General features: G+C 42.9%; 1 protein-coding gene across 1 annotated transcript; it reads left to right on the top strand.

The window, feature by feature from the left end:
• Positions 1-440: 440 nt before the first annotated feature.
• On the top strand, positions 441-25,576 carry awd (nucleoside diphosphate kinase). Its single transcript, XM_070084091.1, has 3 exons — positions 441-673; positions 13,678-13,892; positions 25,265-25,576. The coding sequence occupies exons 1-3, from the start codon at positions 488-490 to the stop codon at positions 25,380-25,382; spliced, it is 519 nt and encodes a 172-aa protein (XP_069940192.1). The 5' UTR covers positions 441-487; the 3' UTR covers positions 25,383-25,576.
• Positions 25,577-25,801: the final 225 nt, after the last annotated feature.

Raw genomic sequence — 25,801 nt, forward strand, 5'->3', positions numbered from 1 at the left:
TTTCTATTATGGCAACACTCAGCTTTAAATCAATGTGCATTTGAATATATATGTATGCTGTGCATACTAGTATATGTTAACAGTAACTAGATACTAAATGAAACATTACAGAAATACACAATATACATATATAAGTATATAGTCATCTATATATACATAGAAGGCTAGTAGATTATATTACAAATACAAATATAAATTTTTATTTCTTTATGCAGTATAAAATAATGTAGTTTACATGTGTATGGTAAAACACTAGTAGACACATAGAAAAGTCACTAGTATGTGCATACTAGTATATATTAACAGTAACTAAATACTAAATGAAACATTACAGAAATACACAACAGGGTTCTGTAAAAAAAATTGTGCATTTAAAGTGAATAAAGATTGTTATATTACTTAGTTTGCGAGAGTTGTGAGAGTTAGTGTGTGGGGCTGAGTGAGGCAGGAAGCTTGAAGAAGATCTGTCTTTCCTGTGGAGGACCTTATGCTGGTCAGCTTGTTGTCCCTTCTCTCTTACGTTTCGAGGCTGCTCACACCCGTTTCCATCATGGTTCGTGAACGTACTTTCATCGCTGTCAAGCCTGATGGTGTCCAGCGAGGCCTCATCGGCGAGATCATCAAGAGATTTGAGAGTAAGGGTTTCAAGCTGGCCGGCATGAAGTTCATGCAGGTAAAATATTTGTTGGTACAATGGCGCTGGTCCTGCCGGCTGGTGCCTGTCTTGCTTATATGGTGACTTTGATCAGTAAGGCTTAATTGATTTTATTTTCTTGACGCTGGTAGTGGGCATCACTTACATTACAAGAAAACACGGGTAGACCTGTTGGCCCATTTTTTGGCTGGCTCCACCGGACCGCTCCCAGGGGCTCTTCATCCAAGGAACTTCTGTTCCTGGGCTCAAACTTGGTTGCCTCGCATTTCCAAGGCACCGTATGACCCTTACGGACTTAGCACTTCACCATGGGTAATAAAGAGTGGGCAAGACCTATATTTGGTGTGGTGGCGAAAGTATAAACGGCAGTTGGCCGGACAGATGTCAACCTGTGAAAGTTTAAATTGTGTCCAGACGTGTCTCGTTATATTTTTCATTTGCTTATTTGGTTTATGCATTTTTATAGTTGCTCGTGGCTTGCTTGTTCGTAGCTCACACACTCAGGGTCCGGGATCGAGCCCCGGCACGGGTCAAACTTTCAAATTCATTTTTTTTTAAATTCATAGATAATGTTTAAATGTAATAAAAAGTTAGGCACAGAAGAAAGCCACTAGTATGCAACGTATTTTGGGCAAACTAACCCTAATGCTTAAAAAGTGCTAAGGAATTAGACAGATAGGTCTGATGCTGTGCTCCTTATGACTTAATAGCATGTTATTAGGTTTATTTAGGTACATGTACATTAAAGTACAATTAAGTCCTTGTAACATCTTATTTTTGTAGTCTAGATATAAGTTAAAGTAACAATCAATCGGGATTATAACCTTAAAAATTAAAATAGCTAAGTAACTCGACTGTGAAAATCTGTTTTACATGAACATTAGAGATCAGCTTACAATAATAGGTACACAAATGTTAACTACAATTATGTGCACAATAAGAAAGGTAGCTAAATGAACAGTGGTAGTTTTAAAAGTATGATTTAATATTTCAAACCGATTCACTGGTATGGTCTTCATTTGTACATATAAAGTGCATATTTTGTATATTAAGTTGAAGCTTTGGAAGAGTGAGGAGTGTGTTGTCTGGCACTGGAGTACGTGGTGATAGTCTGCACAGCTGCTCTTTGTTGGGTTATTAATGGTTTTAGGTGTTTTGGTGTAGATCCCCAGGCACCAATACCATGGATGAGGTAAGGGTACATTAGTGTGGTATAATGTAAATAGTATTGGTAGTGCATAATGTATCTAGGAAAGGATACCTACTATTTTAAATTATTATTTATTATAATCAAAAAGAAGCGCTAAGCCACAAGGACTATACAGTACTATTTTAAAGACCTTGGCTTTGTTGCATGTGGAGTATTAAATTTCAGGTTGCAGTCCTCTTGCTGTTTTGCATTTTACAACTTACGAGCAATGTAGATAATAAATTGTAAGGAATTTCTTTTTAAACCTTTTAAGATGTCTGGGTTTAAGTACTGTACTATATAATAGTCAAGATAAGTTAGAATTTTGAAAGATTCTTGCAGAAAAATTTAAAGGTGCAGAGTTATTTAAAAATTTTTACATTTTGGATGACAAATAATTTTAATATTGTCAGTAAACAAATCTTACTAGAATAGCAAAAGCTCGACAGCTAATGAAAAAAATGCTGATTTTTTTAAATATCTCCTTTAAGAACAAGTACAGTGGTCCCTTATTTTTCGTAATTAATACGTTCCTGAGAGTGACTATTATTGAAGTTGACGATTTGCGTGCATAGTTCCTTTGTATAAAGGCAAAGGGGACAAAAGAGAGTGCAAAAATTATAGGGGGATAAGTCTGTATGGTAGAGTTATTATTGAAAGAATTAAGAGTAAGATGGAGAATAGGATAGCAGATGAACAAGGAGGCTTTAGGAAAGGTAAGGGGTGTGTGGACCAGGTGTTTACAGTGAAACATATAAGTGAACAGTATTTAGATAAGGCTAAAGAGGTCTTTGTGGCATTTATGGATTTGGAAAAGGCGTATGACAGGGTGGATAGGGGGGCAATGTGGCAGATGTTGCAAGTGTATGGTGTAGGAGGTAGGTTACTGAAAGCAGTGAAGAGTTTTTACGAGGATAGTGAGGCTCAAGTTAGAGTATGTAGGAAAGAGGGGAATTTTTTCCCAGTAAAAGTAGGCCTTAGACAAGGATGTGTGATGTCACCGTGGTTGTTTAATATATTTATAGATGGGGTTGTAAGAGAAGTAAATGCGAGGGTCTTGGCAAGAGGCGTGGAGTTAAAAGATAAAGAATCACACACAAAGTGGGAGTTGTCACAGCTGCTCTTTGCTGATGACACTGTGCTCTTGGGAGATTCTGAAGAGAAGTTGCAGAGATTGGTGGATGAATTTGGTAGGGTGTGCAAAAGAAGAAAATTAAAGGTGAATACAGGAAAGAGTAAGGTTATGAGGATAACAAAAAGATTAGGTGATGAAAGATTGAATATCAGATTGGAGGGAGAGAGTATGGAGGAGGTGAACGTATTCAGATATTTGGGAGTGGACGTGTCAGCGGATGGGTCTATGAAAGATGAGGTGAATCATAGAATTGATGAGGGAAAAAGAGTGAGTGGTGCACTTAGGAGTCTGTGGAGACAAAGAACTTTGTCCTTGGAGGCAAAGAGGGGAATGTATGAGAGTATAGTTTTACCAACGCTCTTATATGGGTGTGAAGCGTGGGTGATGAATGTTGCAGCGAGGAGAAGGCTGGAGGCAGTGGAGATGTCATGTCTGAGGGCAATGTGTGGTGTGAATATAATGCAGAGAATTCGTAGTTTGGAAGTTAGGAGGAGGTGCGGGATTACCAAAACTGTTGTCCAGAGGGCTGAGGAAGGGTTGTTGAGGTGGTTCGGACATGTAGAGAGAATGGAGCGAAACAGAATGACTTCAAGAGTGTATCAGTCTGTAGTGGAAGGAAGACGGGGTAGGGGTCGGCCTAGGAAGGGTTGGAGGGAGGGGGTAAAGGAGGTTTTGTGTGCGAGGGGCTTGGACTTCCAGCAGGCATGCGTGAGCGTGTTTGATAGGAGTGAATGGAGACAAATGGTTTTTAATACTTGACGTGCTGTTGGAGTGTGAGCAAAGTAACATTTATGAAGGGATTCAGGGAAACCGGCAGGCCGGACTTGAGTCCTGGAGATGGGAAGTACAGTGCCTGCACTCTGAAGGAGGGGTGTTAAGGAGTGCCTCCGGCAAAAAAATGTAGCTTTTTTGTTTACCGTCCGATTTCCTCCAGTTTTGGTGCACAAGACAAAGTGTTTTCACTCATTCTTGAAAATATTTATCAAAAATATACCTCAAACGACAACTGAGAAAAGACTGAAAAAGACTGATTTTCTGAAAAATGTCCTTGTCTCAAAAATCATTCCTATATGGGACATCGTAAGGTTGTTTGGACACTTGGTGCCGAGAGAGCAATGCTTAAACTAATTTTAGGCAACGCCTTTTCTCTAAATAACGTATCTTTATATAAAAAAAAAAAAATTTTTTTTTAGTTCCTGGAATACTGCAAAAAATCTGCCCTTTACTCCCACATAACTCCGAAAGTATTTGAATATTTCCAAAATTACCTTTAACAAAATTAGAGAAACCATTATTCTACAATTTCTGTGAATATTATTCCATTTAATTAAGTAATAAATGCAGAAATAGCAACTGTAGAGGAATAAGTTACTTCCGAGATATAGGCCTAGAACGCCGGCCGGCCCACCGTCTCAAAAAAAAAAGTTTTTTTTCGCGAAAATCGCGTTTGTTTGGGTGTATTTCTTAGTAAACTGATGTTCTAGTGCAGTTATCCTCTTCAAAACACCGTTTTCTCTTACTCAGAGACCAAAGAATACGACACGGAGACGACATGGAGAGCAGTAACTCAATATTTATCGAAATATTCCCGATAATCTTTCGCCATATTATGGTCTATTTTTTTCAGTCTAGAGTATATAACATGTTTGTATGTTATTTAGAGTGTTTATTATATCATATTAGAACAATTCTGATAGATAAATAAGCTGTAGAGTTGATATATAAGCTGATATAAGCGTAATAATGAAGTGATTTCTCCTGGCGCGGCAACCCTTCCGCGCATTATGATATGATTAATGACTGTTGCTCAATCTAGGGATAAGCTCCGCCTTCAGTTTTATGATGCCAAGTACTCAGTTATTATATTAGAAAGTATAATGCAAGAAAAAGCGATAAAAAACAAGGAAAAATTTCCAAAATATATATGGGCTGTGAGCAGACTCGCTACCAATATCACCGTCACCTTACCTCATATAAATGACTGTAATTTCTTGTAGAAACGTCGTAGAACATTCATTCTGGTACCATTGTGTTGCCAAAGAGTTGAGCTATTTTTCAGTATATATAACTCACTATCCATATTTTTCCGATATTTCGGTGAGCGCGCGCGGAAATTTGCCGGAGGCACTCCTTAATGTTGCAGTTTAAAAACTGTAGTGTAAAGCACCCTTCTGGCAAGACAGTGATGGAGTGAATGATGGTGAAAGTTTTTCTTTTTCAGGCCACCCTGCCTTGGTGGGAATCGGCCGGTGTGATAATAAAAAAAAAAAAAAAAAAAAAACAATTAATCTGTTCCAGACACCCAGAAGTATTAAAACAAAATATTTTTTTACATGAAATATAGATGTACATACACAGAAAACAATAAGACATGAAGAATGGAACATTAACAGCATAACACTTATTGGGGAGTCTTAGTGTACGGAAGACTGGAGGAGAGAGGTTGGATTAATTACTGTTTGGAAGGAGAATCCCCTTCCATAAAGACTTCGGGTACCAAGTCATTTTCTGGGGTTACGTCCCTTCTTTGTTTTTTAATGCCACTAGGACCAGCTTAAGACTCGCTGCACACTTGTGGCACTAAATACTTGTCCAGAGGTTTTGTCAGGGTAGTGTTTCTCCACAAATCTTTCCATCCTACTCCACATTGCACAAATCTCCTTAATTTCTGAAGAAGGCACTTTCCATCTCCTTCCCTCCTCCTCCGAAGCAACATGCAGAGCTGCTGTCTATTGCTTTTCCAGCTGAAGCTCGTGCAGCTCTTCAGTGGTTAGCTCTTCGTTGTGGTCCTCCACCAACTCTTCCACATCTTCACCACTCGCATCCAACCCCATGGAACTCCCCAATGCCACAAGAGATTCCACAACTGGCAAAGGGTCCTCAGGGTCAGCCCCAAACCCTTCAAAATCCCTCTTCTGGACACAATCTGGCCACAGATTTCTCCAAGCAGAGTTCAAAGTCCTGAAAGTCACTCCCTCCATTGTATAAGCCTATAAGGCTTATACAATGGAGGATACTGAAGTGATCTTTCCATAACACTCTTAGTCAATTGAGTGTCTGAGGTCACATTAAAGCACCTTTGAAACATTGGTGTAGTTTAAAGTTTGAAATGATCTGCTGGTCCTGGGCTGGAGGAGAGGAGTGGTATTTTTTTTTTTATATTTTATTTATAACATGCAATACATTAACAAAAGTATACAGTATGAGAGCATTGACAGACAATATAAATTCATCAATTTCTATACACTGCAATATGCAGTAATATGTCAAATATATACACTTCATGCAGCTGATAGGTGTATACTGCCATATACATAATTCATTACAACAAAATATAACTGTTCAAGTAATACAAAATAAAGAATCCTCTTACTCCTTCCCGACTGCTAATTTCAATATACACATACAATAATTACATGCAGCAAAAAATGCAAGCATTATAACCCCAGTTCACCAAAATGTACAGCATTTCACCGTTGTTTATTTAACTTATAAACTAACCAAACTAATTTAAACTTAAGAACATATTATATTGAAAACAATAACTCTACAGTAGTGAAAATGCCAGCTGCTGTTCTAACATTATTTATATATACATATGTATATATATACATTATAAACTGAATTAGTTTACAATGGGAGTCAAATCCTATCTTTATTGCTGTCCCATGCAGCATTCTCAGACTTCTACTATTATACACTACTACGATGGCCTTCTGCAGATGGCATTAATTAACAAATATTAAATAACACTAAGAACGCATGAACTCAGCACTCCCATGCACATCCCAATTACACACAATCCTTCTCTCTTGCACTTATCACTCACCCACACACATGCACACCAAACCAACATCTTTCGTTTGGTACCCCCCCCCCTTTTTATCGAATGCTTTACACAACAATCTAAACACACTTCCCCCCCCCCCCCACCACAACTCTAGCAACTCCCCAACAGTGATAGACCTGTAACCCTCAGTGAAATCTCCCTCCCATCTCCTCCCATAAATTTCCCGATTCCTATTCATTGTCCTACAAAAAACCTCGCTAAAACTCGTTTCCTCGTCTCCCCATTATCCACCCCTCTCATTCCCCATGATATGTACACGAAATCCACCATGATATAAGCTACTCCCCATGCCACATTCTCCCCCACCCCACCTATATCAAGACTCAGTGCTCTCAACACTGATGCCCCAGTTCCTCCTATCCTCCTGACCACTTTCCCCAGCCATTCCCTCACACTCCCCAAATAATCGCAGAAGTATATCACGTGATAGGCTGTTTCCAACTCCCCACATAACCCACACCAACCCTCCTCTACGACACGTCTATTTCTGAGGACTGATCCAGTAGGCAGAATCCTGTGTAAAAATTTAAACATGATCTCTCGCACCCTGGGCCCTAGCTTTAGTTTACCGAACAGACTCCATATAGCGCCCCATGCATACATCGGGAACAGCCCCTCAACTGGGGCCGTCTCCTCTACCCTCAATATTCGATATAAATCCCTCACCTTTAATTTCTCTGGCTCACGTGCCCACAAAAGTGCCCTCAACAAAATCTCTCACTCCCTCCATTCCCCACCCCCATACATTCCCCTCAAAATATCATGCAACCTTTGCATGCATGTCCCCCTCTGGCCCCCTAGTCTTTTCCACTCCCACCTGACGAAAATGCATTTCACCCTCCTTCCCAGGTCCAACAAACCTAAACCTCCCTTCCTCACCGGCAAAGTCACCACCTCCCTCTTCATCCATTCACATCCTGAGCCCCATAAGAACCTAAAAACACTTCTAAGGATAAGAGTAATCTCAGCCCTCGGCAATGGAAAAACTGCTGCTACATACCATACCTTACTGTACAGCAATACATTAATAACAATTGCCCGTTGCAATAATGTCAAGTGATAAGGCCGTAACATCCCCAACCGATGTTCCACGCGTTCCACCATTCTCAATGAATTCGCCTCCCTAGCCTCCCGTATGGTCGCCCCATACAAAATGCCACATATTAATAACTGCCCTTCCTGCCTTCTCACCACATCACAGTCCCAATCAACTCTGTCTCTCCACGCCCCTAGCCCCATGATCTTTGTTTTCTCAACGTTTACCGTCATGCCTGTTGCCCCTCCAAACATGCCAACCACCCCTCCCAGCTCTCTCAATTTTGTTCCCTTCCAGACTAGGAGTGTCGTGTCATCCACGTAACCTACCACATGATGCCTAATCAAGCCCTCCCTCGACCCCTCCCCCCCACACACTCTGGTCTCAACCAACCTATAAAATGGCTCTTGCATACATGCAAATAATAACTGTGATAGCGGGCAACCCTGCCTCAAGCCCCTATCCATGTTCACCACACCTCCCACACGTCCATTGATCTGAATTCTCGCTTTTGCCCCTTTATACAACATTTCAACCCACCCCACAATCTCATCCCCAAAACCTTGTTTGCTAAGGATCTGTCTTAAACCCTCCCTTTCCACCTAATCATAAGCACCCTGCCAATCAATCGCCACCATACCCTCTCTTTCCTGCGTCCCCTCAAAACTCAACAAACCCCTTTAGAATTCCGTGCCCCATGACCGTCGACCGTCCTGGCAACCCTAGTTGACCTTTTGAAACTACTTGAAACTACACGTCCCACTACACATTTTAACCTATTCCCCAAAATCTTCGCGAACAATTTATAGTCCGCACACATGAGAGTAATCGCCCTGTAAACCTTAAGTGTACTCTGCACCTTACCCTTAGGCACAAGCACAACGACCCCTGTACTTTGCGTCTCGCCCAGTTCTCCTCCGTCTTTCATTCTATTGAACAGTGTTACTAAAAAACCCCTTAACAGATCACAATGTTTTAAGTAAAATTCACTTGGTAGTCCATCAATACCTGGTGCTTTGCCTCTGCACATGTCTACAAGTGCTCTCCATATCTCCCCCTCTTCAATCTCACAACCCAAAGCTTCCCTGTCCTTTCTCCCCAGAGCTCTGGGCTCTACAGCACACACCCCATCAAGGTCCTCCCTATTAACTCCTTTACTTTTCCAATAATGCCCATACCACGCATCCATGAACATACTCATCCCCTCCGTTGTTTTTAACACCTGCCCCTTCCCAAAACCTTTCACCTCAGAGTGCATTTCCAAATCTGCTATTGTGGTCGCTGTCCTCCTCTGCTGTTGTCTCCGCAACACACATGCCGATGGCTTGTCCCCCCAAAGCACTTCCTCCACACCCGCCTGCACCCGCACCGCATGAAATCTCTCCTCCTGCACCTCTCTTAACCTGCTCTTCAGATCATCTATTGCCTCTTTGGAATACCCCTCCCACCACTCCGTGCTCATGATAGTTTCCTATTCTACTTTCCAAATAATTTGTTAATCCATACTTCAGTCGATTTATACGCTTCCCCTCACCCACGTAAAACCTACGAATCCTCTCCTTGGCCACACTGTCCCACCAATGTACAACATTATCAACCCTTTTTGCCTCCTCACCTAGCTTCCTCCACAACGAAGCAAACCCCCCCCCCTCCACTTCCTCATCCTCAAGGAGTCGCGCGTTTAATTTCCAGTAGCTTTCAGTTTCACTAACGAATCCCATGCCACTCCCACCACCACCACTGCCCTGTGATCTGAATAAATTGCTTCTATAGTGTTAAGACTACTGAAACCCCTTGCGTTATATAGATCCTATCCAGTCTAGCTGCGTATTCCCTCCTTACATACGTATGTTGCACTTCACCTATTCCACCCCAAAAAGCATCTCGTACCCCAATATCTCTACACAGATCTCGCAACGCGTTAGGGAAATATCCCGCCCCCGCTGGCGTCACATCAAATCTCCGTATTATACAATTCCAATCTCCCCCAATCAATTCAACCCTGGGCAACGCTCTCAAGAAATACACCAGATCATCCCTTACAAATGCCGATTTTACCCTCACATTGTTCTCCGCCGGAGCATACACTCCAACAAAGGACACGCGTTCACGCATCCACCACCCGTCTACTCTCATTATTCTTCCCTCACCCCCCCCCTCAAACCTTTGCAAAATAAACAGGCTTGCCTCACGAATTAAAACACCTACTCTGCCTTTTAAACGTGTCGTTGGCATTACAAAAGCCCTATATCCATCCACCAGCAATTTTCCTGTTTTCAAGTTTATGCTCTTGTATAAAGGCAACATCTACCTTGTAACGATACAGCAGTCCTCGCAACCATACACACTTACCACTCTTACATAAACCATTAACATTGTCATACACCTTAGGCCTGCTTACGTTTTCCACCCACTTTTCCCCACCACATTTTTCCGCTGTCCAGTAGCCTCATACACACCGTCCTTGGCACTCACCCCACCCCCTCCACTCCTAACCCCTTGCTGGCGTTTCTTTTTCTCTGTGCCTCTACACACACCTTCAATCCTCGCCTTTTTCCCTGGTCTTTGTGCTGGAGTGAGGACGTCATCCGAGTCAGACGTGACGGCTGCCCGCTTCCTCGACACTTCCTCTTCCACCATGCTTGTCTCCTGACCTTCCTCATTGTGCACCTCCACCTCTATCACCTCATTCCCCTTCTCACTACTTGGCCAAGCCGACATTACATTCCTTCCTCCAGACCCGCATGCTTCCCCTTGTTCCGGTACCTGGTCTCCCGTCGTTACCTCTGTCAAGGCTTCCTCTGATTTAGGGAACATCTCCTGCAAAACTGTCTCAAGCACTACGTCAATTTCTACGTCATTCGGTACGTCCTTGTCCGCTTCGTGCATCACATCCTCTGCAGACACACTCAATTGCTGCACTGCACCCTCATGCTCCACCTCACGTTGCATTTCCTCCACTTCCTCACTCCACAACCGACCACGCCTACGTCCATCCTGGCAGTTCTGATCAGTCGCTGTAGGTCCTCGCCTCGAAATATCACTCCTTGGTATTCCCTGGCCAGTCCTCCGCCTCACACATTCAGCCGTTATGTGATCATAACCATCACACAGTCTACAAGTTCTACGTTGGCCAGCGTAAGTTACAAGTATTTGTGTCCTAAATTCCTCTAAGAACACATACGAAGGTATTGGTTGCCTCAGAGTCATCTTTAGGCTAAAACTACCTTCTGGATAACCCACATAAGCCCCTGCCGTCCACTTGCCTTGTTGAGCTACGTGTACAGTTCCAAACTTCCCAAACACACTACGTAGGTCAGCTTCATTTGCCCCGAAAGGCACATTACATAACTTTACATACGTAAATTGACTCAAAACATCGACAATCTTTACCAGGATACCCTCGTTAACCTCGATAGCAACATCCTGATAATGATCAAGTAGATCCTCATACACCTGTGATGACAGCAGTTTCCCGAACATTCGGTAGTTTCCATTTAAGGCTACACTGTAAAGGTCGCAATCCTCAATCCCATGTCTTGAATAATCAGAGGCAACAACGTCAACGCCGAATCTTGATTAATTGTACATCTCGGTAATTCTATGCCGACAGTGTTAATTCTGCGGCGCACCCCAACCACCATCGTGACAACCTGGCTAGCACTTGCGCCTGACAGAGAGGTGTAGCAAACGTCCACCCTCACCGGCAGCTGGGCGAGGAATAGGAGTGGTATTAGGGGACAAGAACTTCACTGTGATGATACCAAACTCTTCCACAATTAGGTCATTCAAGTTTGGAGGATGAGCAGGTGCATTGTCCATTAGCAGGAGGCACTTGAATTCCAATTTATTTTCCAGGAGGTATTTCTTCACACTGGGGGCCAAACACTTCATTGAACCACTCGAGGAAATGTCCCTCATGACCCATGCCTTATTATTAGCTTTCCAAAACACACACAATTTACTCTTCACAACATTTTCTCTTGAACACACTGGGAATTTCAGAATGATACACTAGTAAAAGCTTCACTTTGAAATCCCCACTAGCATTACTACAAAACATGAGAGTTAGCCCGTCTTTCATAGGCTTGTGTCCTGGGAGTGCCTTTTCCTCCCGAGTAATGTAGGACGAATCCTTCAGCCTCTATGTACTCCTTGAATTCACTTAAGAATTTTGTAGCTGCATTTTTGTCAGAACTGGCAGCCTCACCATGCCTTATCACACTGTATGCCACTACATTTTTTAAATCTTTCAAACCAGCCTTTGATGACTTTAAAATCACAAATATCAGTACTTGTTGCAGGCGATTTCTTTGAGATCCTCGTGCAACTGCCTTGCCTTTTCACAAATACAGTAATTAACTGCGTAAGACTATCTCCTGCTAATTGTTTCTCGGTAATCCACACCAACAATAACTTCTCGACATCTTTGAGTACTTGCGATCTCATTTTTGTGAAGCATGGGTGATGAATGTTGCAGCGAGGAGAAGGCTGGAGGCAGTGGAGATGTCATGTCTAAGAGCAATGTGTGGTGTGAATATAATGCAGAGAATTCGTAGTTTGGAAGTTAGGAGGAGGTGCGGGATTACCAAAACTGTTGTCCAGAGGGCTGAGGAAGGGTTGTTGAGGTGGTTCGGACATGTGGAGAGAATGGAGCGAAACAATATCTTCAAGAGTGTATCAGTCTGTAGTGGAAGGAAGGCGGGGTAGGGGTCGGCCTAGGAAAGGTTGGAGGGAGGGGGTAAAGGAGGTTTTGTGTGCGAGGGGCTTGGACTTCCAGCAGGCATGCGTGAGCGTGTTTGATAGGAGTGAATGGAGACAAATGGTTTTTAATACTTGACGTGCTGTTGGAGTGTGAGCAAAGTAACATTTATGAAGGGGTTCAGGGAAACCGGCAGGCCGGACTTGAGTCCTGGAGATGGGAAGTACAGTGCCTGCACTCTGAAGGAGGGGTGTAAATGTTGCAGTTTAAAAACTGTAGTGTAAAGCACCCTTCTGGCAAGACAGTGATGGAGTGAATGATGGTGAAAGTTTTTCTTTTTCGGGCCACCCTGCCTTGGTGGGAATCGGCCAGTGTGATAATAATAAATAATAATTTACCCCCTCTGCAACAGCAGCTTCCTTGATTTTCTTTTTCTTGCCTACAATGGAAGTGATGGTTGCATGGGGTTTCTTATACATCCTGCCCAGCTCTGCCACATGTACGTCACTTTCATATTGTTCAGTGATGTTTTTCTCACCTTTATCAAAGGCATGGCATAGGAGCTTTCTTTCGAGCCATGGTGACTTATTTAGCAGTTGCAAGCACTAAAATGAATGGACTGATATGAAATGTATCGTATGAACACGTGAGGTGATGGTCACTTGTTGATTAACAATGGCACACTGGCTGGGAATGAAGTGTAAGGCCGCTCGGGGCTGTGCGTACGCATCCAGGACGAATGACTATATGCGAATCAAATGACGATACGCGAATCAGTGTTTTGATGAAAAAAGGTTAAGATTTTCAAAAGTTACGACTTTCAATGCTTACGGAAAACGGGACCACTGTAATTTTTGGTACTACAGTCAGCTGCATCAATTTTTGCAGTTGCTGGGAAAAATGTATGGCATTCATCGGTCAGATTTCTGGCAATTCAGTTATCTGATTTTTAAAACATTGATGCCTAAATAAAAATCTTCTCATTGCAACTCATGCCTACTTCTAACTAGGTATGATACCAGAGAAGTTACAATGTAATTTTAATTGGCATTCTGTACTATTGATTTATTACAAATCTTAGATTCTATCTTGATTTTTTGTTACTAATAGGCAACAGAAGATCACCTGAAGAAACACTATGCTGATCTTGCAGATAAGCCCTTTTATCCAGGCTTGTGCAAGTACATGTCATCTGGTCCATTGGTAGCTATGTGCTGGGAAGGTACAGGTATTGTCAAGACTGCCCGTACAATGATGGGAGAGACCCGCCCAGCTGATTCAAAGCCTGGCACCATCCGTGGAGACTTCTGCATTGAAGTTGGCAGGTAAGGGAGTTTATCATAATTGTTTTTGCTATAAATTTAACTTCTGTTGTATCTCACGGCAATGCTTGTACAGTGCACTGTTGTCAATTTTCTAAACACTATGAATTTAAAAGTATTGTACACTAGGGATAGGACAGTGGAAGATTTTTGCCAGTACCAGTACATACTCAGTTTTAGGCTAATACTGGTACTGATGTTTTATCTGCTTTTCTTTTTCAAGTTATAACTACTGTATATTCAAAATATAAAGGAATGCTTATTGCTCAGTAGATAAAATAACCTAGGAAGGTTAAATCATTAAATTTAAGAACTTAATTTCTCTAATATGCAAATGTTATTACTCGTTACTAATCACAGGCACCTCCGTGAGACTTAGAAAATGGTTAAGAATGAACTAAAATTTCTGAATCAGTCTACGTATTTAGTAATCTGATGAAAGTCGTCAGAAATCTGTATGAATATACAGTAAGTGTGAATCTCCAGTTACTCGAAACTAGAACATCAAACACTTTTACTGTTCAGTTAAAGCTTTAAAAAAAAAAAAAATAGCAACTTGAGGGAATTATCCTTATTGTAATGACTGGGAATTTGAAATTGAACTTAAACAACCTGTCTCCATTATTAAACTTGACTGACATTTCTATAAGTTCTTTAAATTCTGGATCCTAGTTAATATTGACGTTTTGAACTGATAGTGTGTTACCTGAGCCTGAGACTTTGTTGATGAAATGTTTTGAATATTACACAGTTGTTACAGTAATTTGTTATTATTTACCCTCATAGAGGAATTTTGTTTTGAGTTGTGATTAAAAATTGGAGATATGACTTGCATGTGATGGTACAACTGTTGTGGGTCGCATCCTGGCGAACAAGATTAACTTAAGTTGCCTGAAATGTTCTGCATAACCAGGGTCTTTCTATATACAGTAGTATACCAGTGATGTCATCTAGGTCTGTAATGGGTGTATCATACTTGCAGTATTAGATTACTACTACTATTATTTATCATTTATTGCATTTATTATCCTTATAACTATTTCTGGCAATGCAACCGGGTGCATATGTTCACATTTTCCTTGTTCCTAGGTTTGAACCTAAAGCATTAACTTCTTATTATGGTCAGTGTGCTTGTGTGGCCCTCAGCCAGTCACTGAAGTGGTAGTTTCTTTCTGGGGCAACATTTGAGCCAATGGAAGTACTAGTTCTTGTGGGTGGACCTTAGCCAACAAGCCAGCCTGACAGCTTGTCTCTTGGATTGGGGGTCTGAGGGTGGCTTAGCAGCCAATCGGCAGTGGGATTGAAGGTCTATAGTAGCATCTTGGCCAATAGCAGAGTTTCTACTACAGTTTGTTTAAAGTTTAAAGCTATTAAGAGTACTTTTGCACTAATTCTGTATTTATCCTTCATAACTGCATTTATAATTACACCATCTTAGGTGTTAAGAAGTGATCATGGCCCTAAGGGGCCTATTGGACAATTAATTCCCCCCCCCCCTGTCAGATTTCTTTCACTGCTGGTGCACAAGATGAAGTATTCACTCTATTGACTGTAAATATTTGTCGGTAAGATACCTCAAACAACTGAAAAAATAATGATTTACTGAAAATGCCATTTGGCAGGATGGGACGACGTTAGGTTGTTTGGACTCTTGGTACCCAGAGAACAATGCTAATACGAATATTTAACGGTACAATTTCCTCTAAATATCTTATCTTTATTTCACAGAAAAATAGTTTGTAAGTTCTTAGAATGTTGCAAAAATGTGCCCTTTACTCCCACATAAATCCCAAAATATTTGGAATATTTCCAGAAGTCCACCATTAAAAATAAGAACAATCATTATTTTACAATTTCTGTGAATATTATTCCACTTAATTAAGTAATAAAGGTGTAGTGAAGTGAAATAAGTCAATAAGTTACTTCCGAGATATTGGCCTGGAATGCCGGCTGGCCCGCCGTCTCGATTTTTTTTTTTTTCCAAAAATCGTGTTTGTTTTGGTGTTTTCCTTAGTAAACTGGTGTTCTAGTGCAGTTATCCTCTTCAAAACACCGTTTTCTCTTACTCAAAGGCCAAAGAATACGACATGGAGATGAGGGGTAATGATTTTATATTGAATATTGCTGGTGGACACTTGCCATATTATGGCTTATTTTATTCAGTCTAGAGTATATAACATGTTTGTATGTTATTTTTAGTGTTTGTCTTATTAGATCAATTCTGATAGTTGATATAAGCGTAATAATGAAGTGATTTCTCCTGCCTCTCTCTGGAGCAGGAATACTGCCGGTGTTCCCAGATGGTTCCTGATTGGCTAGAAGTCTACGGATAAGCTCCGCCTACATTTTTATGATGTCAAATAGTCAATTACTATATTAGAAAGAATAATGCAAGAAATAGCGAGAAAAAACAAGGAAAAAGTTCCAAAAAATATACGTGTCTGAGAGCAGACTTGCTACGCTCATCGCTGTCACCGTACCTGATATAAATGACTATAATTTCTTGTGGAAACATCGTAGAACATTGATTCTTGTACCATTGTGTTGCCAAAGAGTTGAGCTGTTTTTCTGTATGAATAACTCGGTTTCCACAATTTTTCGATATTTTTTTAACGCTCTCAAATACTTGGTTAATAGGCCCCTAAAGTGCACAATAAACAGGCCATTTCTATGAAGATCAAGTAAGAAATTATCACATTATTCTCTAAGTATGGCTTTCCACAATCTACCATCTCTACTGTTAGCAAGCACAAAGAAATAATGAATATTAAAGAGGCTGACAAATCTAAGCTAGTGAAAAAAAGGCAGTGAAATTATCATAGAGATGGAAAGATCTATTGTGGACATGAGAGAAGCAGGTGAAGGGAGATAATGCCTGCAAGTTGTATCTGACTGTATAAGGTACAGCAAGTTATACTTACGAATTGCCATAAAACAATGTATGTTGTCATGTAGGGGGGTAATGATTAGGGGAATATGGGGGCAAGTGGAGGGAGTCAGTAGGCAGGGGACAGGCAGGCGAAGTGGTAGGAGAGATGATTAGCGGAGGTAGGTAGGTAGGTAGGTAATGTGAGGTCACTGGTGACTACATCTTCACCTCTCATTACTCTACACTCCACTCCACACTACTCACCCTCTCACTACTTTAACTAAACATAAATAAATGGAGAAATGAGTAAATAACGGGGACAGTGAATATTACTATTCTACTCAAACACTGTTTATTATTAAGTCTTTGTACAATAATATATTTGGGAACAGAACATTATTGTGGTTTAGATAAATGGGGTGGTACACATAAGCAGTGAGACAGGGAACACAATCAACTTGACCAAAATGAATGTAACTTACAATATAGTTCAGAGGGCAGTTCATCACAGGAACTAAGCCACAGGTCCCAAGACCTACACAGCACGAGTACTGCGCCAAGCCAGTACTCTGCCCAATGCCTCCAACAGTCTACTCCAGAGACTTCAGCAGCCTTCTCCCGAGCCCTGCACCCCAGCAGCAGCTCCGCTCGAAGTCTCTGCTCAGGACCTCTTCAAGGGGGGCTCCTTGGCGTGGTGAAGAGGCTCTTGGTCTGAGGAATTAGCCCTGTCGGTCTTCTTCCTCAGACCGAACCTAATTACCCCCCATTCTCCCCTCCCCTATCCCATCCTCCCCTTTTTCCATTTCTCCTCCTCCTCCCCACCCCTCCCTTTTGCCCTTCCTCTTTTTGGCCTTTGGGATTTCTCCCACAGGTGCGCTAGTTCCTAGGTAGGGGAAAGGACACCGGGGTCCATCCCATTCCGTTGAGGTTCTTGGCGGTGGCGTAGTTTGCCGTGGAATCTGGATTGCCTGGGGATGTCCCGATCCCTCTCCGGTATCCCGGAGTAGCTTTGGGTGTCTTTCGGGCGACGGGTGTATCTCTGGAAGCCACCTTTCAGATTCCAGGGGTGGTGGCCGAAGGAGGTATGCTTTGTGGCGGATATCCGGCCGCCCTCTCTTTTTGTCCACCGAGGTAGCCCGGCAGATGTGAGGTTGCTATCCCGGATTGCTGGTTTACTGGCATGAAGGGTAGGGTATGGCACGGGTTCCATGCTGCATCTGCGTTACTAGCGGTGCTGAGGTCCTCTTGGGCGCGGAGGGAGATTTCCGGCCCTTTCATTCCTCCTGGGAACTATTCCTCCCCGCTCCCCCCTTTTTTTATTCTTTTTTTTATTTTTATTTTATTTTCTTTCTTTTTTTTTTCTTAAAAACAAAAAGCAAAGGAGTAACCTAACCATGGAGAACCCAATCCGTGAACCCACTACCCCCGGGCCCCTTCTTGATACCGCACCCCATTCTGACCCTGCCTTGTGTTTAGACCACTCTTCGGACACTCCTGATGCCCCTGTACCTCTTGCTGGTGCTGTTTCCTCACCCGCTTCAGGTACCGGGGCTTCGACTGACTCCTTCGATTTGTCTGAACTCCGCTCTCCTTTGACTATGCTTCCGGCTTCTCCCTCTACGGTACGGCAATTTTCGAATTGCCCGCCCATTTCACGCTGGACCAACTCCGGTCCTACTCCTAAACGCCAACGTCAATCTCCTGATGATGCTCCTTCGTTACCTTCCCATTCTACTCGGAAAAGACTGACACGTCAAGCACTCCCTCTCCATGCTCAGTTTCGGACCACACAATGGACTAAATTCTTTACTTTAAGACCGACTTCTTCTGCCTACCTTTCTGACCATAGTATTGGCAAAGCGCTCCTGTGTCATGTTGGTAGAGATATTTCATTTCATGCACTCAAGAGCGGTACGCGCATCGTCACTGTCCAGAATGCTACCCAAGCTCATGATCTTTCTCTCCTTTCGAATATCGATACTACTCCTATCACTATTGAAAAACATCTTTCTCTCAATTCTTGTAGTGGTACTGTCATTCTGCCCCATACCATAGTCCAGCAGAATTTCCAGTCATGTGGCAATGACATTTTTGAACAGCTGGAACTCCAGGATCTCCCAATCTTCAAAGTAGACACTTATGTCCTTCCTGCCCGGGGGCGGAGACGTTACCCTTGCAATGTGGCTCGTTTAACTTTTGACAGCCGAGAACTCCCGTCCTCTGTATATGTCGCGGGACATCGGTTACAAGTTCGAAAGGTGATAACTACACCGCAACAATGTAGAAATTGCTGGCGTTTTGGTCACCCAGCGAAATATTGCAGATCTATGGCCGAATGCCCGGTCTGTGGTGGCGACGACCATTCTAATACATCTTGCAGTCAACCTCCATCTTTCCTTAATTGTAACGAAGCTCACCCTTCATACTCCCGCCGTTGCCAGGTCTACTTAAATCAACGTGAAATCCGTTGCCTCAAAGAGGCAGAAGGTCTCCCTTATGCTATGGCAGTTACTCATCTCCGCCTCCAAGGGAGACTACCCCGTGTTTCTTATTCTCGTGTTTCCAAACATCCCCCCACTTCTGGGGTCCCATCTTCTGCAGCCTCCTCTGTTGTTACCCCTCCCATAGCCACTCCGGCATCTAATCCTTTTGCTGTCCTTGGCTCTGACGTCCCGACTACAACTCGGTCTGTTCTCACATCTTCGTGTCCTTCCTTACAAGCCCCAGTATCGACAAGACCTCGTACGACACCTAATACCAATCGCCCCTCTACTTCTCAGAAGTCCAAAAAATCCACATTGCTCAAATCTTCTTTGCCCCTTCCTTCCCTTCTTCCACCTCCACACTTTACCTTTCCAGTCTCTGTACCTAGTTCTTCCCCTCTCTCTGGCTCTATTACAAGTGTGGAGATTCACCCTCCTCCTCGTACTATGCCTTCCACCCCCGTCCCCTCCCAAGTTTCTCCCTCTTCTGCCACCTTCCAGGTTTCTGCCTCTTCTGTCCCTTCCCACACTTCATCTCCAGTCCCTTACACTCTTCCCTCCCCCTCTACTTTGGTACAGTCCATTACTGTCCCAATCTTTACTCACCCTCCTCCTCCTATCTCCAATATGGTCTCCCATACATCTTTGAATTCAGAAACACTTGAAGCCATTTCAGAATATATTGCAGAGACTAAACCTTCAATGGACACTGATTCACTTCCTGTTCCTTCTCTTCCCTCTCCTCCATCTTCACAACCCCATTCTTCGCAACGCTCCGTTCCTTCGCTACTTGAACGTCTTCCAATGCCACCACATGTTGACTTTTCTAACCCCTCTAGTCCGTAGGTGCCTTTACCTACAGATTCCTGGTATTTTCTTCATCGCCAATCATGGCCTATTTCCAGTGGAATATCCGCGGCCTCAGGGGTAATCGGGGTGAGCTTCAGATGTTGCTTTCCAGGTTTTCCCCTGTTGGTGCTTGCTTACAAGAACCAAAATTACACTCGGCTGTCTTCCAACCTATCTCAGGCTATAATTTATTGTATTCTTCGGATCCTTTCTCAGATGGGACCTTTAATGAAAGTGCCCTTCTTCTACGCAATGATATTCCATACTGTCAACTATTTGTCCATACCTTGCTGCATTACACTGCAGCCCGTATCCACTTGAATAAGTGGTTTACAATATGTTCTTTATATCTCTCTCCTTCTCGAGCATTTTCTATCCCAGACTTTGCCTTTCTTGTTTCATCCTTACCACCACCACTTCTGTTACTTGGTGATTTTAATACCCACCATTTCCTCTGGGGGGGGGGGGTCTCATTGTGACTCGCGTGGCATCCAGTTGGAGGCTTTTCTCGCCTCTCACCCCCTCCATGTTTTAAATACGGGTTCTCCCACCCATTTTGATCCTCGTACTCATACTCTCTTTCATCGATCTATCAGTCTGCTCTTCCTCCACTGCACTAGACTTCACCTGGTCTGTTCTACCGGACTTACATGACAGCGATCATTTTCCGATCATTCTTACTTCTTCCTATTCACCACCTTTCTGTAGCCCTCGCTGGCAATTTGATCGGGCAAATTGGGATCTTTACTCACACCTCACTGCTTTTAGTGAGTTCCTTCTTCATCCTCCATTGATGAGCTCCTACACATCTTCTCGACGTCAGTTTATACCGCAGCTTCTCATTCTATACCCCAAACCTCAGGCAGGCATTCTCAGAAGTGCATGCCTTGGTGGTCTCCTGCTTGTGCTCGTGCAGTACGTTTGAAACGTGCTGCATGGGGCAGGTACCGGTACAATAGAACCGCTGAGAGACTTCTTGATTTTAAGCAGAAGCGTGCGATCGCTCGCCGTGTCATCCGTGAAGCTAAACGCACTTGTTGGCGAGACTGTTTCCACCATCACCTCTGCTTCTTCTATGAGTGCAGTCTGGAAAAAAGTGAGGAAATTGAGTGGTAAATACTCTCCTGACCCGGCTCCTGTTCTACGGGTCGCTGGTGTTGATGTAGCAAACCCTCTCGACGTTGCCATTGAACTTGGCACACATCTGGTCCGTATTTCCCGAGGGCTCCATCTATGCCCCTCGTTTCTTTCCTCAAAGTCTGCCAGAGAGTTAGTACCCTTGGACTTTTCTTCTCTCAGAGAAGAACAGTATAATGTGCCTTTTGCACTTCAAGAACTGGAGGCAACGCTCTCAGCTTGCCGATCATCGGCAGCTGGGCCTGACGACATTCATATTCGTATGTTACATTATTTACATCGGTCAGCCCTTGTAGTCCTCTTACACCTCTTCAATCTTATTTGGGCACAAGGAGTTCTTCCCCAGCTGTGGAAATCTGCCATTGTTCTCCCTTTCCGCAAACCGGGTACTACAGGACATGATGCCTCCCACTATCGTCCCATCGCTCTTACTAGTGCAGTTTGCGAAGTGATGGAACGTCTCGTAAATCGGTTTAATGTGGTATTTAGAGACACACAAGTCTCTCCGCTAGTCAATATGGCTTTCGTTAGGGTCGTTCTACCATAGACCCCTTACTACGCTTGGATACGTATGTTCGTAATGCCTTTGCGAATAATCACTCAGTTATTGCCATATTTTTTGACCTTAAGAAGGCATATGACACAACTTGGAGGTATAATATTTTGGCCCAGGCCCATTCCTTAGGCCTCCGAGGTAATCTACCATCCTTCCTTAAGAACTTTTTAACTGACAGACATTTCCGTGTTTGAGTCAATAATGTTCTTTCCCCGGACTTCGTCCAAGCTGAAGGTGTCCCTCAGGGATGTGTTCTAAGCACAACACTTTTTCTCCTTGCTATAAATGATTTGGCCTCTAGTCTTCCACCCAATATTTTGTCATCACTCTGTTGATGACTTCGCTATTGCTTGTGCAGGCGCTGACTGTCATCTTATTGCAGTTTCTCTCCAGCATGCGGTCGACCGTGTTTCCACTTGGGCCACCACGCATGGGTTTAAATTTTCAAGTACCAAAACTCACCAAATTACTTTCACTAGACGCTCTGTTATCTCCGATCATCCTTTGTATCTCTCTGGCTCTCGTATCCTCGAATGTGATAGTCAGGTTTCTAGGCCTTCTCTTTGACTGTAGGTTATCCTGGAAACCTCACATTACCTCTCTGAAGGCAACTTGTCACAGCCGGCTAAACCTTCTTAAAACCCTTGCTCATATTTCCTGGGGAGCTGATCGCCGAACTCTGCTTCGCCTACATTCGACCCTCGTTTTATCGAAACTCGATTATGGTGACCAGATATATTCCGCGGCCTCTCCTGCTACTCTCTCTAGCCTTAACTCTATCCATCACCAAGGATTACGTTTGTGCCTTGGTGCTTTTCGCTCTTCCCCTGTTGAGCCTCTATACAGAAGCGAATGTTCCATCCTTGTCTGATCGCCGTGATGCCCATTGCCTTCGCTACTATGTACACTCTCACGATCTACACAATCCTTCCATTTATAGAATGGTCACCGATATTAGTAGACATTCTTCATTCGTTCGCTGCCCCTGTTTGCTCCGTCCCTTTTCTCTTCGCCTACATTCACTCTTGTCTTCACTTCAGTTACCACCTTTCTATGTTCATGTAGCATCTCACTTTTCCCTAACCCCCTGGGAAGTTCCAGCTGTTCGGGTCTGTTCTTTCTCACTCCCTTGCTCGAAAGCTCAACTGCCTACGGTGGCTTCCCGCTCTTTTTCTTGATCACTTCCACTCCCATTCTCATGCCACCGCTGTGTACACAGATGGCTCTAAGTCTTCAGACGGCGTCGGATTCGCAGCAGTGTTTCCGGACAGCGTCGTGCGGGCATTTACTATCTTCAGCTAGCATTTTTACTGCTGAACTGTATGCCATTCTTGCAGCACTTATTCGTATCGCATCTGTGCCTGTGTCATCATTTGTAGTAGTCTCAGACTCCCTTAGTGCTCTACAGGCTATACGAAAATTTGATACATCTCATCCTCTAGTTCTCCGTATCCAACTTTGGCTACGCCTTATCTCTACCAAACATAAAGATATTGTTTTTTGTTGGGTCCCTGGTCATGTCGACGTACAGGGCAATGAACAGGCAGACACTGTTGCGCGGTCAGGAGTACATGACCTTCCAATTTCCTATCGAGGTGTTCCATTTCTGGACTATTTTGCCGCAATAGCTACCCACCTTCGCACCCGTTGGCAGCAACGTTGGTCAACTCTGCTCGGTAACAAACTTCATTCTATTAAACCGAGCATATGTTACTGGCCGTCTTCTTGTCATCAGTGCTGAGGTTGGGAGACCACTCTCTCCCACCTTGGCATTGGCCACACTCGTCTTACTCATGGGTATCTCATGGAGAGGCACCCTGTTCCTCTCTGAGCAGTGTCAAGTTCCAGTATCGATTAGCCACATTCTGTTAGACTGCCCTCTCTATCAACGAGCACGCAGAATTTACCTCCAACGTCGTCTTCGTTCTACTACTCTCTCTTTACCTTCCCTTCTTGCTGATGGACCCTCCTTTAATCCTGACTCTCTCATTGACTTCTTGACAACGACTGATTTACTCCACAGACTCTGATGATACTTTTCGCACTCCCCTCAACCCTTTCTAGTTCAGTCTCTTGCTGCCCTTTACCCTTTCACCATCCACTACCCCGCTGTCATCCGTAACCTATTACTCGTCCATCTTCCTTTTGCCACCTGATGCCCTCGCTTCCTTCCTGCCTTGCAGCGCTGTATAGTCCTTGTGGCTTAGCGCTTCTTTTTGATTATAATAATAATAATAATAATAAGTCAGCTATTTTATGAAGTATTTTCAACATGTGAAAACGTGGAAATAATTTTTTTTTTTTTTTTTACACTGGCCATTTCCCACCAAGGCAGGGTGACCCGGAAAAGAAGAAACACTTGCACAAATTTCGTTCATTTCCATCAGATGGAAGACGTGTTATTTAAGCGTTAAATTGCATTTTTTTTTTTCCACAGATGCCATATAAGAAGTGCTATTCCAGTGAGTAGTTACATTCTGAATGAGCTTTTTCTTTGATTGTTCATTTTGTTCTTGCCTCTAGTCTATTTCAGGCTAAAAGAAAGTGGCTCACTATTTGGCTACAGTTAACAATGTTGTTTTACTCCAAAATAGTCATGGATAACTGGTTAAAATATATGTAGAATGCCTGACAAACTGTTGTATCCTGTCCCTTCCATTCCTTTGACAACACTGGCACCATTATCTCTTGCTTACAGTGAATTTTTGGAAGATGGTGTGTTGAATTCTTACATTGCTGCTTTAATAATCTGATGTGAAATTCAAGAAATGTTATCATGCTAAGAGGACAGTTTTCTGAACAGTCTGAGGCAACAGTTCAATTAATCTTTTATAGGCTTTATTTGTTACTCTTCTGTATATCTGTGGTGAAACTATTATTCAGCCTCTTTGTGTTCATTATAAGTGTCAGCTGGTATTAGTAACTTCTTTATTTCAACAAACTGGCCGTATCCCTCCAAGGCAGGGTGGCCCAAAAAGAAAAACGAAAGTTTCTCTTTTTAAATTTAGTGATTTATACAGAAGGGGTTACTAGCCCCTTGCTCCCGGCATTTTAGTTGCCTCTTGGAACACTCATGGCTTACGGAGGAAGAATTCTGTTCCACTTCCCCATGGAGATAAGAGGAAATAAACAAGAACTATAAAGAAACCCCAGAGGGGTGTGTGTATATATATGCTTGTACATGTGTAGTGTGACCTAAGTGTAAGTAGAAGTAGCAAGACGTACCTGAAATCTTGCATGTTTGAGACAGACAAAAGACACCAGCAATCCTATCATCTTGTAAAACAATTACAGGCTTTTGTTTTACTCACTTGGCAGGATTGTAGTACCTTCCTGGGCAGTTGCTGTTTACCAGCCTACTACCTAGCATTAGTAACTTATGCAGATATAAAACTAGATACATCTACCAATAGTTTTGCACACTTGTAACCTACTTCAAGGAAACTGAAATGTTCTTATTCTGGAACTTTTATTTTTACAGGAACATCATCCATGGCTCGGACTCTGTTGAATCTGCAAACAAGGAGGTTGCTCTGTGGTTCAAACCAGAGGAACTTGTTAGCTGGACACAGTCCAATGAGACCTGGATCTATGAGTAAGATTATGAACACTAGACAAAGGAGGGAAGGGAACTTCCTAGTTCCACGAGGTGATGTGAAATGGCACGTATGTGGCTTAGCTCACCTACAGTTTACTGTACATGTAAATCCTACCCAGTGCTGTTCACCAATTGTGGGACTAGTGTTGATACCCTTCTTGCTCGGGCTTATTTAATAATAAAATCTTTAATTTACATGGCAGTTTTATTTTGCCAATGTCATTCCAGTTCCCTTAATGTAAGCATTCAGGGTATTACACGCAGTAGCTGAGGGGGCAAGGTTTCAGTGATTCCACCTACTGGACTGTTAATGTATTGTGTTAACTGTATATACTGCACTGAAAATAGCATAAATAACTTAAAATTACAGCATAAAATTGTGCTTGAAAGGTATATGCTGCTCAAAACAGTTCCATACAT

This window comes from Cherax quadricarinatus, chromosome 11 (assembly GCF_038502225.1).
Source record: "Cherax quadricarinatus isolate ZL_2023a chromosome 11, ASM3850222v1, whole genome shotgun sequence".
Lineage (NCBI taxonomy): Eukaryota > Metazoa > Arthropoda > Malacostraca > Decapoda > Parastacidae > Cherax > Cherax quadricarinatus.

Bases quoted from the DNA above. Each gene is read 5' to 3' on its own strand.
- awd (XM_070084091.1), top strand. From the start codon at position 488: ATGCTGGTCAGCTTGTTGTCCCTTCTCTCTTACGTTTCGAGGCTGCTC. The intron at 674-13,677 runs GTAAAATATTTG...TGTTACTAATAG, and splicing joins CCGGCATGAAGTTCATGCAG to GCAACAGAAGATCACCTGAA. The intron at 13,893-25,264 runs GTAAGGGAGTTT...TTATTTTTACAG, and splicing joins TTCTGCATTGAAGTTGGCAG to GAACATCATCCATGGCTCGG.